Here is a 13,917-nt window from a genome sequence, read left to right as displayed (position 1 = left end):
AAAATGTTTGATTTGGTAATAAGAAGAAAATTATTATTTAAACCAAACTAGAAAAAGATACATGCAAATGAAAACATTGTCAAATAAAAATACATATTTATAAAATCCTAAAAAAGTCAGAAAGCCCATTCAGAAATTCATAAAATCAAGAACAAGAAGTGAAGACAAATTCAAATCAGCAATATTCCTTTTTATTTATTTATTAAAAGGGTATTCCTTTTAATACCCTTGAAAGTCTTGCATACAATTTTTAGTAGTCACATTCACCAATTTAATTTTTAGAAATTCATCAGCGGTCTTCGGAATACTAGGAGACAAAGGACTGTACTGTAATCTTCAGTATACAGGTAGATTCTTGCTCGTTCAATAGTCCTGGTCTTCATCAAGGTATCTTAAATGCTGAACTAAAGACATAAATAGAAAAAGTGTTACTTTTCTCTTCATACGCACATGCTAGAAGAATTACATTATAATGTAATATAATGTATTACATTACATCTGTCCCTCGGTCTCTTTCTCTCTCTCTCACAGACACACACACACACACACACACACACACACACACACACATGCTCGCTCACTCACATGTATTAAAAATCATACTACTTTCCTGAACAGGAAACTTAAATGCAAAGGTTTTCAAACTTCAGTGTGCGTAAGAATTCTTTCTATTGCAGAGAACTACAGTGCAGAAATGCCATTTTTAAAAGCACCCCATGTGATTCTGAAGCAGTGGCTCAGTAGTGATTACTCTTTAAGGAAAAGGTAGTTTAATCATTATTTATTTCATCAGAATAATATTCATATATTTGAGATTATCAAAACTGCTCAGTGCTCTGTGGTGACCTAAATGGGAAGGAGATCCAAAAAAGAGGGGATATATGTATATGTATAGCTGATTCATCTTGCTGTGCAGTAGAAACTAACACAGCATTGTAAAGCGACTATAGTCCAATAAAAATGTTTTAAAACGTCATTCACAGTCCTTAGTTTACAATCTGTTAGGATTTTTTAATGTTCCTTTACATGTATACACAGGATAATTTTATAGACGTAAATATTATGTTTAATTGTATTCAATAACATGAACACAAAATTGGAATCACATTATTAAATTCTATGCATGATTTTTCCTTTTTTAGTTGGCTGCACTGTAATTTTTCCAGCCACTACCCCATTGATTTGTTTCCAGCTTTTGGGCAGTGCTACCAAGGCTGCAAAAAGGAACCCTTGTATATTTGTTCTTACATACTAATAGCTTTATCTGTATGGAAGAATCTTTTAGGGGTAGAATTGTTGGATCAAAGGATCCGTGAAGTATTTTTAAAAAAAATTAATAGAAGTTTCCAAATTGCTTTCTCCAAAGGCTACCACACTTCTCATTACCAACAGCAATGTTTGAAATTACATTTTTCTCTGTATTCCCACCAACAAGAAATATTGGTGCTGTTTTAAATTTTTGTTTGTCTGATTTATATAAAGCAATATCTCATTGTTAATCATAACTTGAATTTCCCAGACATACTGTGAACCTGAGCATTTTAAAAATATTTAGTAGTCATTTAAAATTCATTTTTTGTGAACCGTTTTTCATAACTTTGCCCAATTATTTATTAGATGTTGTCTTTGTCTTAACAATTGGTTTTATGTATATATATATTATAATACTATATATGTTTTGTATACATATATTAACACTTTATCCTGTATACAATTTATAACAGCTCTGTGTATGTGTATACAAATATATTACACTTTACATTTATGTACTTTTGAGAATTCCAAATTTTTTCTGTCTCAATCTGTATTTCTCATATGTCATGTAAAATATCCCTACAAAAAACCCCATACTTTTGCCATATATCATTTCCAAATGTGTAGTCCTCCCAAAATCGTTTTAAAAAATAGAAAATGTGGGGCTTCCCTGGTGGCACAGTTGGTTAAGAACCCACCTGCCAATGCAGGGGACACGGGTACGAGCCCTGGTCCAGGAAGATCCCACATGCTGCGGAGCAAGAAAGCCCGTGTGCCACAACTACTGAGCCTGCACTCTAGAGCCCGAGAGCCACAACTACTGAGCCCGTGTGCCACAACTACTGAAGCCCGTGCACCTAGAGCCCGTGCTCGGCAACGAGAGAAGACACCGCAGTGAGAAGCCCGCTCACCGCAATGAAGAGTAGCCCCCGCTCACCGCAGCTAGAGAAAGCCTGCGCGCAGCAACAAAGACCCAGTGCAACCAAAAATAAATAATAAATAAATTAATTTAAAAAAATAGAAGATGTACCTACTAACTCATTTCACCATCTTTTATTTTTGATGTATAACTTAAATTTTTTGCCTTATTCACTTTTTTTGTTACACGTTCCTCGTGAAAGCAAATTATAAAATGCAAATCTGATCATATCTTGCCCCAGCTTTATCTTCCAAAGCCCACCATCTCCCCAACAGTCCCTAAAATAAAGTATGAACATGAAATACAACAGATAAGACCATTTGTCATTGGGCTTTACCCAGCCTTCCCCGCCTAGCTTCTCATCACTCCCCTCCCTCCACATAGGCTCTCCACACTCCCACACAAAGACTGTGAGATCTTTCATTAAACAATCATGTCATCGTCAATAGCATCTTTTTTATCTGTATCTTCAGTGCTCAGGACACCACTTGTCAACACAAATATGTTCAATATTTTTTTTAACATAATATATTTTTGAATGAAAAACTTACTGTTCCCCAAAGGTGTGATTCTCTTCTGTGCCACATTTTGTACATGCTATGTCCTTTCCCTAGAATGGTCTATCTTTCAGTCATGTGATGTTTATCGTGAACATCACATCTTCACAATCTCTCCAAACTGTCTCCAAACTGTCAAGCTTTCTATACTCCTATAGTATCTTATACTATCTTTACCCTAGCAGGCATTATGCAACTGTAGATATGTCTTATCTCTTTTCTGAAATGACTCTTTATATCTTTAGAAAAGTTATTTATATTTACTTACCCAGCTTCTCCTTAGCAACATGATGTACAATTGCTATTGCTTAAAATATATGTAACTAAGCGATGGACAAGAGTCATATTTATAAAAAGTTGTTGCATATTCTGAGTATGGATATACATACAAACATAAACATATATATGGAAATATATGTGTATGTACATTCTTTCTTTTTAATACCAGAGGTGTTCTCAATTCTTAAAAGGAATCTGTTTTGAACAATGCTGAATAAATTCTTCTCACCCACCTCACTGGCTTATAATTCTCATTTTCCTTTTCATTGTACCTCAGAGTGGTCTCCTTTTTTCATCCAGAAATAGGAAGAGATTTAGACACAGAAATTAGTCCAGCATCATTAAAACCATCTTACTCGTTGGAATTTTCTGAAAAGAAGAAAATAATTACTGGGAAATAAATCAGACCTCCCCTCAAGTGCCTTAGAAGCTCTTTGTGACCACCTAGAGGGGTGGGATAGGGAGGGTGGGAGGGAGACGCAAGAGGGAGGAGATATGGGGATATATATATGTATGTATAGCTGATTCACTTTGTTATACAGCAGAAACTAACACATGATTGTAAAGCAACTGTACTCCAATAAAGACGTTAAAAACAAAACAAAACAACGTTCACAATTAGGAAGACAAACAGTGTGATTTAAGGGGCACAGAAAGTCTTTCCTACACCTTATATATATTTCCCTGCGTTAGTTTTGGCAAATACCAAATCCCTTGGATTGAAGAAGTGAGGCAGGTCCCTCTCAGAAGTTAAGGACTATTGAGAAGGCACTGAGCCTTCATAGAGGAAGTGGCTATTGCGATATTTCTTACAACCTAGGAGAGTTACGCTTCCTAGAGGTAGAATTGGTGCTCAATAGAAGTCAGAGGACAAAGAAAGGCTTATTATGTAATGGGAAATAAGGCTAGTCCTGTGAATAGGGATGGCTTCTGATGGGATGAAGATATAGAAAGTTTAAACTTTTAGAAAAATATAATAAATATGTTAGAGAAAGGAAAGTAGCAGGGAGTGGGAATGGAGGAAACTATGAAAGAGATATGAAAAGTTTAACTTGTAGAAGATTAATTTCTGTTTTAATAAAAAGAGGTCCAAGTCATAATATTCTACCACATGGTTCCTCTGTCAGAAATAATCATGGACCTCTTAGCCAGAGGTCTCTTGACTACAATTTTTATGTTCTCTAAGAATACTTTTTAGTTCACTCCTGCTTTTCTTCCTTTTGTACATCACAGACTTCCTATTATGTCTGAGATTTCTTTCCACTACTATGTAAAGCAGAATGCCTCAGCTTCAACTGCAGCTACTGGTCTGAACCCCAGGGCCACAGACCCTCAAAGAACTCACAGACCTGAGGAATTCTGTAGGTCCAGATCATCTGCCTTCAGGCAAGAATTCATCTCCCGGTATTGAATTTGGTGGACAGAATTCTCTCCTCTTGAGGAAACTGGCAACAGAGGTTGTAGTTTAGGGATCAGAGGGCCATAATAAAACTTTCCTTCCCTATGTGTGCTTTTTCCCAGCAGTGCAAACACAGCTAATCATGACCCATGCCCTAGTCTTGTTTCCATTCCATTCTACTACCAAGCTTTACCCTCACGATGCCACAAACTCAAATGTAATAGGGTGAGGCTAAACCGGGTCCCCAGTTGCCATCTTATAACAACCCAGTTTCTTCCCCCAAGGCAGCCAGCAGTCTTCTGTAATTCACTGGAGATTTATCTAGCATCTTTATAAAAGTTATCCTTTCCCTTTCATTCTCACTATAAAGTCCTTTTCATCTTTCGTCTCAACAATTTCAAAATCCTATCCTTGTCAGTAACGTGGTTTTCTTTCAACCCCTCAGACGTCCCATTGCCAAACAGAACTTTGTAAGAGCCTGCCTGCCTACTTTGCTCCCCTACACTATACTCTTTAATGACTATTAACCTTCTTACTGGGCAATACAGAACTTCATTACTTGTTTCCTCCCTCTTCTTCAGCCTTATCAGGAGCTTCTCTCCTTGAACTCAACTTTTACTTCCCCCCAAAACAATAAACGTTCCATCCTTTAAGCTTCTCTACACTTGTACATTTTTTTCTCTTTCCCTGGAATGCACTTTACCCAGTTCTTTGATCTCTATCTTCAAAATTTGTCTCAAAACCTCCTAGAAGCCTCCAATACTCCCCTTCCTCTTTCAGTAAATTATTCTCTGTGCCCCTTTGTTCCTTATTCATAATACTGTACAATAATACATTGCAATTTATTTGTTTACATATATATCTCTTCCACTGGACTGGAAATTCCACAAAGACAAAAACACTTGATTATCCGAGTCTGAACCATCTTCAGAACCTAGCACATTTCTTGACGGAACAGTGAAATTAGTAGTAAGTATATAGTAGGAGCAAATAAATGTTTGGGCAATAAAGGGGTCATCCTGAACCGTACAAGCATACTCATTCTAAACTATCAATTCTGTAATGTCCCAATTATACGTGTAGATAATGTATAGCGATCATCAGTACAAGCAGTGCCCCTTTTCTTCTCTGAATTCTTGTTCCCTCTTCTGGGAAACTGCTTAGAGCTCTACTAGGTTTCTTCTTTCTGGCCATTTGATACCTGAATCTCGTTTTTTTTGGTTTTATTATCCCAAGAAACTTCTTATCCCATAGAAACGTTAGAGACAACATAATTTGGCCCAGACCTGTAAGCCGCTGTCTCTGTCTTCGCTTCTGAATCCACAAGAGGAGTACGGTGAGAGAGGCGAACAGAATGACCCCAAGGATCCCAAGTGCAACAACGGATGAGCGACCTGAGCACAGGTAAACATCACAAGAGGTAATAATGTCTTAGCTAAAAGACCTGGGTCACCAGTTGCTGTCCCTCTCTTAAGTCAGATACAGGATTGCTGAAGTAAATTTCAAACCCTCAGAACTCTGACCCAAAGTATCTTAATAAGAGGGATTCTAAACAACGCAGACAATTAGCCCCATGCTCGTAATCCCCTTGGATACCTGTGGCGTTTAGTGATCCTTCATTCTTTGCAATTTCTGTAGGAGAAAAGAGGGGAGACTCAGTTCTGGGAGTAATATATGGAACCACTACATCTGTGTCCTGTCTGAGGCTTTAGCCTCTCAACCAAGAAAATTACTCCTTCCCACCCAAAACTAGAGGCGCCTAGTTTTTCGTCTCTCTGCACACGGATACATGTAAGTTATGTGCTTGTCCTCGGTGAAGGCCAATGTATAACAACACATGTTTTCATCATTCTTCAGACTGAAACATACATGATTCTTTCCCCACTAGATCCCTGGGTTGGTACTTCCAGGCCTTCCATAATGCACTCTACGGCCCACCCTCTCTTTGTTGCCAGAGATTCCAGGCTCAATCCAGACCCCCTGCACTCACCTGAGCACTTCACAGAAGCATCCTCCTTGTGGCCACAGTCACTGTGGCCCCAGGACAGGGCAGGACAATCCCACAGGGAGGACTCATTCCCCTTGCACTTCACTTCATTGAGCCATATGGGCCCCGTCCCCTGGCCAAACGCCGCCTCTTTTCCTGCCTCCAAAGCTAAGCCACAGCCCAGCTGTTGACACACCACCTGAGCATCGTCAAGGTCCCAGGAGTCATCACATACTGTGCCCCAGGAACCTCCGTGCCAGACCTCCACACGTCCAGAACAATTAGTGGTTCCTTCCTGAAGTCTTATTTTGTCTGAAAAGCCAGAGAGAGACACCTAGATCATTTCTGAGAAGATAAAACTCCCAGGAGGTCACAGGGGAAAAGAGAGATTTGAAACTCTTTTAAAAATCTCTGTTTTAGTAAGCTGGGATGAAGTAAGAGAGTGGCATGGACATATATACACTACCAAATGTAAAATAGCTAGTGGGAAGCAGCTGCATAGCACAGGGAGATCAGCTCGGTGCTCTGTGACCACCTAGAGGGGTGGGATAGGGAGGGTCGGGGGGAGGGAGACGCAAGAGGGAGGAGATATGGGAACATATGTATATGTATAACTGATTCACTTTGTTATACAGAAGCAACTAACACACCATTGTAAAGCAATTATACTCCAATAAAGGAGAGACCTTCAAGATGGCGGAGGAGTAAGACGTGGAGATCACCTTCTTCCCCACAGATACATCAGAAATATATCTACACGTGGAACAAATCCAACAGCACATTAAAAGGATCATACACGATGATCAAGGGGGTTTATCCGAGGAAAGCAAGGATTCTTCAATATACGCAAAACAATCAACGTGATACACCATATTAACAAACTGAAGGATAAAAACCATATGGTAATCTCAATAGATGCAGAAAAAGCTTTTGACAAAATTCAACACCCATTTATGATAAAAACCCTTCAGAAAGTAGGCAAAGAGGGAACTTACCTCAACATAATAAAGGTCATATATGAAAAACCACAGCCAACATCGTTCTCAATGGTGAAAAACTGAGATCAGGAGCAAGACAAGGTTGTCCACTCTCACCAATATTATTCAACATAGTTTTGGAAATTTTAGCCACAGCAATCAGAGAAGAAAAAGAAATAAAAGGAATCCGAATCAGAAAAGAATAAGTAAAGCTGTCACTATTTGCAGATGACATGATACTATACATAGAGAATCCTAAACATGCTGCCAGAAAACTACTAGAGCTAATCAATGAATTTGGAAAAGTAGCAGGATACAAAATTATGCACAGAAATCTCTTGTATTCCTATACACTAATGATGAAAAATCCAAAAGTGAAATTAAGAAAACACTCCCATTTACCAATGCAAGAAAAAGAATAATATACCTAGGAATAAACCTACCTGAGGAGACAAAAGACCTGTATGCAGAAAACTATAAGACACTGATGAAAGAAATTAAAGATGATACATATAGGTGGAGAGATATACCATGTTATTGGATTGGAAAAATCAACGTTGTGAAAATGACTATACTACCCAAAGCAGTCTACAGATTCAATGCAATCCCTATCAAACTACCAATGGCATTTTTCACAGAAGTAGAACAAAAAATGTCACAATTTGTATGGAAACACAAAAGACCCCGAAGAGCCAAAGCAATCTTGAGAAAGAAATATGGAGCTGGAGGAATCAGGCTCTCTGACTTCAGACTATACTACAAAGCTACAGTAATCAAGACACTATGGTATGGCACAAAAACAGAAATACAGATCAATGGAACAGGACAGAAAGCCCAGAGATAAACCCATGCATATATGGTCACCTTATTTTTGAGAAAGGAGGCAAGAATATACAATGGAGAAAAGACAACCTCTTCAATAAGTGGTGCTGGGAAAACTGGACAGCTACATGTAAAAGAGTGAAATTAGAACTGTCCCTAACACCATACACAAAAATAAACTCGAAATGGATTAAAGACCTAAATGTAAGGCCAGACACTATCAAACTCTTAGAGGAAAACATAGGCAGAACACTCTATGACATAAATCAGAGCAAGATCCTTTTTGACCCACCTCCTAGAGAAATGGAAATTAAAAAAAAAAATAAACAAATGGGACCTAATGAAACTTAAAAGCTTTTGCACAGCAAAGGAAAACATAAACAAGATGAAAAGACAACCCTCAGAATGGGAGAGAATATTTGCAAATGAAGCAACTGACAAAGGATTAATCTCCAAAATTTACAAGCAGCTCATGCAGCTCAATATCAAAAGAACAAACAACCCAATCCAAAAATGGGCAGAAGACCTAAACAGACATTTCTCCAAAGAAGATATACAGACTGCCAACAAACACATGAAAGAATGCTCAACTTCACTAATCATTAGGGAAATGCAAATCAAAACTACAGTGAGGTATCACCTCACACCAGTTAGAATGGCCATCATCAAAAAATCTAGAAACAATAAATGCTGGAGCAGGTATGGAGAAAAGGGAACCCTCTTGCACTGTTGGTGGAAATGTAAATTGATACAGCCACTACGGAGAACAGTATGGAGGTTCCTTAAAAACTAAAAATAGAACTACCATATGACCCAGCAATCCCACTACTTGGCATATACCCTGAGAAAACCATAATTCAAAAAGAGTCATGTACTACAATGTTCATTGCAGTTCTATTTACAATAGCCAGGATGTGGAAGCAACCTAAGTGTCCATTGACAGATGAATGGATAAAGAAGATGCGGCACATATATACAATGGAATATTACTCAGCCATAAAAAGAAACGAAATTGAACTATTTGTAGTGAGATGGTTGGACCTAGAGTCTGTCCTACAGAGTGAGGTAAGGCAGAAGGAGAAAAACAAATACCATATGCTAACACATATAAGTGGAATAAAAAAATAAAATGGTTCTGAAGAACCTAGGGGCAGGACAGGAATAAAGACACAGACTTAGAGAATGGACTTTAGGACACAGGGAGGGGGAAGGGTATGCTGGGTAGAAGTGAGAGAGTGTCACGGACATATATACACTACCAAATGTAAAATAGATAGCTAGTGGGAAGCAGCTGCATAGCACAGGGAGATCAGCTTGGTGCTTTGTGTCCACCTAGAGGGGTGGGATAGGGAGGGTGGGAGGGAGATGCAAGAGGGAGGAGATATGGCGATATATGTATGTGTATAGCTGATGCACTTTGTTATAAAGTAGAAACTAACACACCATTGTAAAGCAATTATACTCCAATAAAGATGTTTAAAAAATAAAAGGATTATGATATTAAAAAATCTGTTTTAAAACTTTGCTTATTTAATGTGTATTTTAAATTTTACTTTTTTTTTTCTTTTTCTTTTTTGCGGTACGCGGGCCTCTCACTTTTGTGGCCTCTCCCGTTGCGGAGCACAGGCTCCGGACGCGCAGGCTCAGCGGACATGGCTCACGGGCCAGCCACTCCGCAGCATGTGGGATCTTCCCGGACCGGGGCACGAACCCGTGTCCCCTGCATCGGCAGGTGGACTCTCAACCACTGCGCCACCAGGGAAGCCCTAAATTTTACATTTTTACAAAATTCATCTTTTATGAAAGTATATGTCCCTCCAGCAAACTGGGTGTATTTCATCCTGGACGTAAGAATATTAGTGTGACACGTGAAACTAACACAGCATTGTAAGTCAACTATACTCCAATAAAATTTTTTAAAAAAGAATGTTAGTGTGACTTAGGAAATGTCAAATAGATAAAGTTAACATTGTAAATATATAATGTTAAATTCTCTCAAACTGCCAGGTAGATAGAAACCTTCTTCCAGCTTAAAAAGGTGTAGAATGGGAAAATAATTCAGGATTGATCTTTCTGACTGCTTTATATTAAGTGTAACGAGATACTATTTGAAAGAAAAATGGGGCAATTCAATAGTCAAATGCTGAATTACATATTCTCTTCTCCTCACTTGTTCACAGAGATAGCAACTGAATAAAACTTTGAGAAGACCGTCAGAGTATGATTGTTTTTGGGGAAATGATCACTGATCCTGAGTACCTACAGGCCAAATTAAATACAACCCATTACATTATCCAGGTAGAATAAGGATTAACCAAAGTTTACTCATTCTTGCTTAGTTAGATCAGAAGATGCTAGTGGAGCTACAGAATGGAAGTTTCATACAGTCCAACGGATACTCACTGGCACACGAGATCCAGGTCTCCTCCGAGGGGCTGGCCAGTCTCTTCTTCCATGGAGATGATGGGCACTGCCATAAGGTGTCAGGCCCTTTAGGACACTGAACATTGTCCACCCACATGTGTCTGGACATCGTCTTGTCTGAAGATGCAGGGATGATGCTCCCTTTGTCCGCACAGCCCAGCTGCCTGCATACCACTCCCACCGTGGCTGCAGACATGTTACTCTTGCCAACGCTGCCCCAAGCTCCATTGTAAAAAACTTCCAGGTGTCCTGCACAGGTATCTCTGCTGGTTTCACTGATGAGTCTCAGAGACATGAACTCTGGGGTGAGATACAGAGTTAGCAGTTTTAAATCTTTTCTGAAGGTTCAGAGGACTCTCTCCCTTTACTCTGATGTGAGAATGGATTTAAAAATAGGTACAATAGGGCTTCCCTGGTGGCGCAGTGGTTGAGAGTCCGCCTGCCGATGCGGGGGACACGGGTTCGTGCCCTGGTCCGGGAAGATCCCACATGCCGCGGAGTGGCTGGGCCCGTGGGCCATGGCCGCTGGGCCTGTGCGTCCGGAGCCTGTGCTCCGCAACGGGAGAGGCCGCATCAGTGAGAGGCCCGCGTACCGCAAAAAAAAAAAAAAAAAAAAAAAAAAAAATAGGTACGATACATTAGTAATTTCATTGCTAGTAATTCTTTAGAAACTTCCGGATGATTTGGTAGATTTTGTTAAAATATAGTATTTGTTCTATAAATATTTCTGGTTTTCTAGTCTTGGATTTTGTAATTAGAGACCTCTTTAAAATGCCAACAGTGACTCTAAGTTGACTTCTAAATCTTAATCAAAGGCTCAGAGCCTTTTATGAATTACGTAGTTTGGATTTTTTTCTCCCTAAATTACTGTACTTTTAGCTTTCTAACCCTATTCTGTTCATTTTTTGGCAGTTGTCCTTGATAGTTAAAATTTACTGAGATACTCAGCCACTAAAACCAATGTTTTATATACATTTCCTTAAACTGAAATATTTCCCTTTCTGACACTTCACAATTTTGTTGTGTATGTCCTGTACCAGATTTACGTCACTGAATGTGATTGATAGCAAAATCTCTTCTGGCATACAGAATTTTTCACTTCCCTAAGTCACAGAACTCTTTTTTTCCCATACACTACAACTGAGTACATTTCTGTACTTCACAATGCTTTCTAAAATCTTACCATGTATACAAAACAAGAGCAGTGTCCTGTTATGGTAATTTATCTGTCATTAAAAATTACTTGGGCATGGTGATTATCTTCTTCTCTGTAGAATGTAGCACCAAATGTATTTCTGCTGTCCTTTTTAATCTACTTTATTAATACAGCTTTCATCAAGCGGTGCACTAAATCCTTACCCAACATCCAGCTCCACATATGTTCATAAAAGAACTTATGATTAGTTTTGCTGTCATGTTCATGATATGCAAACTCACTTCTGAATTTTTCTCTTTCTGATATAATACTACCTTGCACATGAGGTAGCACTAATTCATCAAATCCACACTTCTGGCAGCCCGAATCTCACAAGTGTTCCCTCTGAACCTGTATTTTAGGGAATTTGCTCAGATTAATATCCTTCACTACCCTTTGCCCCACCTCAGTCCTTTCTTATACAATTATAATCAATTGTAATTATGCAGAACTCACCTGAGCAGATAACTCCTGCATCCTCCTTATGCCTGCAGTTGTGCCGCCCCCAGCCATGGGAATGGCATTGCCAAATACGAGATTCTTTTCCATTACAGTCCACCTCATCCAGCCAGATGGGCCCTGTTCCTTCCCCAAAATGAGCAGAACCGATGGCATTAATGGCCCCTCCACAGCCCAGCTGTTTGCACACCACGTGGGCATCATTCAGGTCCCAGCTGTCATCACAGATGGTGCCCCAGGAGCCCTCATGATAGATCTCTATTCTCCCAGCACAACGCCCGCCTCCATTTACCAGGCGAAGTTGACCACTCCCTGCAAAGAGAAAATAAAATATAAATGCATTTCTAAGGATTTTGAGATCATTTTCATAGACTGGTCACTGATTCTTACCTATGCAGGGAACACCACTTTCTTCTGAAAAAATAGAGCTTGTTGGGTCCGAGGATGATAAATTGCATGGGGGTAGCGTCTGACTCTGGTTTCCTGCAAACACCAAACGTCATCAGTCACAAGAGATACAAAAAGTTGGGGTGACGAAAGGAGGTCAGCTGGAGTGTTCAATAGGTGAGCTAGGACAAACATGGTTTTAGAGAAAGGTGGATGGGTCAACCAGGCTGGGAATGAATCAGGTACTCTGAGAAGGCACATGGTTCAGCACTAAATAATTATGAGGCCCATGAAAATTCAGTTTACTTTCCCTCTAAAAAGATAAATGAAGTTAATATTCTGGCACACTTCTCATGATCCCTCAAAATGGATCACTCCCTTTTACTTCTGTTCTTCGCTATAGTTACGCCCTCTCTTAAGGCACACCGCCGTGGGAGAGGCTCATCGTTGGCTGCCCTTTTTCTCTTACCTGAGCAGATTACAGAGGCCACTTGCCCCAAAGAACACAGCGATGCACCCAGAGCAGTCATGGGACAATCTCCCATGTGCCGCTCAGTCCCAGTGCAGTGAAACATGTGCCTCCAGACCTGCCCACTTCCTTTCCCAAAAGGTGCTCCTCTTGGGGTAGAAAGGGCAACTCCACATTTAAGCTGCTGGCAGAGAACGTGAGCATCTTCCATGTCCCAGTGAGAGTTGCAGAGGGATCCCCAGGTCCCAAGAATCTTGAGCTCCACTCTTCCCTCACATGGGGACTTGCCATGAACCAAGCGAACTTCGGTGTATCCTGAAAGGAGACAGGGCTTTAAAAAGATGTCTGTGACTACCTAACCCTACCCTCTTCACAGTATGGGAACATGGTGAACATGTGCTCTGGGTCTCACTTGAGCAGACTACTCCAACATCCCTGCTGTGTCTACAAGTCCCGTCTGGGCGGGGTGCTACTGGGCAGAGTGAAAGATGGGACTCGTGCCCCTCACACTGGAATTCTTCAGCCCAGATCTGTCCGTTTCCTTCTCCAAAGTGAGCTCCCCCCAGGATAGAGACGACTGTGCCGCATTGTAATTCCCTGCATAGCACGCTGGCCGCTTCCAGAGAGAAGTCAGAATCACAGACGGTGCCCCAGGTGTCGCCATGTTTCACTTCAACACGACCAGAGCAGGGAATGTCCCCTCCGACTAGTCTGGGTTCCCTGTGGGCTGAAAAATAATATTTCAGTGAGAGAGAACATGATTCCAAGATTTTCCTTCATGATGAGAGT

General features: G+C 40.1%; 1 protein-coding gene across 2 annotated transcripts in view; it reads right to left on the bottom strand.

Annotated features, from left to right (window-relative positions):
• Nucleotides 1-11: 11 nt before the first annotated feature.
• LOC116760238 (scavenger receptor cysteine-rich type 1 protein M130) overlaps nt 12-13,917 on the bottom strand; it is a 31,187-nt gene continuing 17,281 nt past the window's right edge. The window contains exons 7-17 of one of the 2 annotated variants that reach the window (XM_032644809.1): nt 13,541-13,855; nt 13,129-13,443; nt 12,663-12,755; nt 12,270-12,584; nt 10,598-10,918; nt 6,399-6,707; nt 6,005-6,040; nt 5,695-5,802; nt 4,359-4,454; nt 3,243-3,378; nt 12-404 (exon numbers count right to left, since the gene is read on the bottom strand). In XM_032644809.1, coding sequence (XP_032500700.1) covers nt 3,362-3,378; nt 4,359-4,454; nt 5,695-5,802; nt 6,005-6,040; nt 6,399-6,707; nt 10,598-10,918; nt 12,270-12,584; nt 12,663-12,755; nt 13,129-13,443; nt 13,541-13,855 — 1,925 coding nt within the window. In that variant the 3' untranslated portion in view covers nt 12-404; nt 3,243-3,361. The remainder of the gene's footprint in view (nt 405-3,242; nt 3,379-4,358; nt 4,455-5,694; nt 5,803-6,004; nt 6,041-6,398; nt 6,708-10,597; nt 10,919-12,269; nt 12,585-12,662; nt 12,756-13,128; nt 13,444-13,540; nt 13,856-13,917) is intronic. The other variant, XM_032644808.1, reaches the window with a different exon arrangement.

The sequence above is a fragment of the Phocoena sinus genome, chromosome 10 (genome assembly GCF_008692025.1).
Source record: "Phocoena sinus isolate mPhoSin1 chromosome 10, mPhoSin1.pri, whole genome shotgun sequence".
In the NCBI taxonomy this organism is placed as follows: Eukaryota; Metazoa; Chordata; class Mammalia; order Artiodactyla; family Phocoenidae; genus Phocoena; species Phocoena sinus.
Note: the sequence above shows the minus strand (reverse complement) of the source record. Positions and strands in the feature narration are given on the sequence as shown.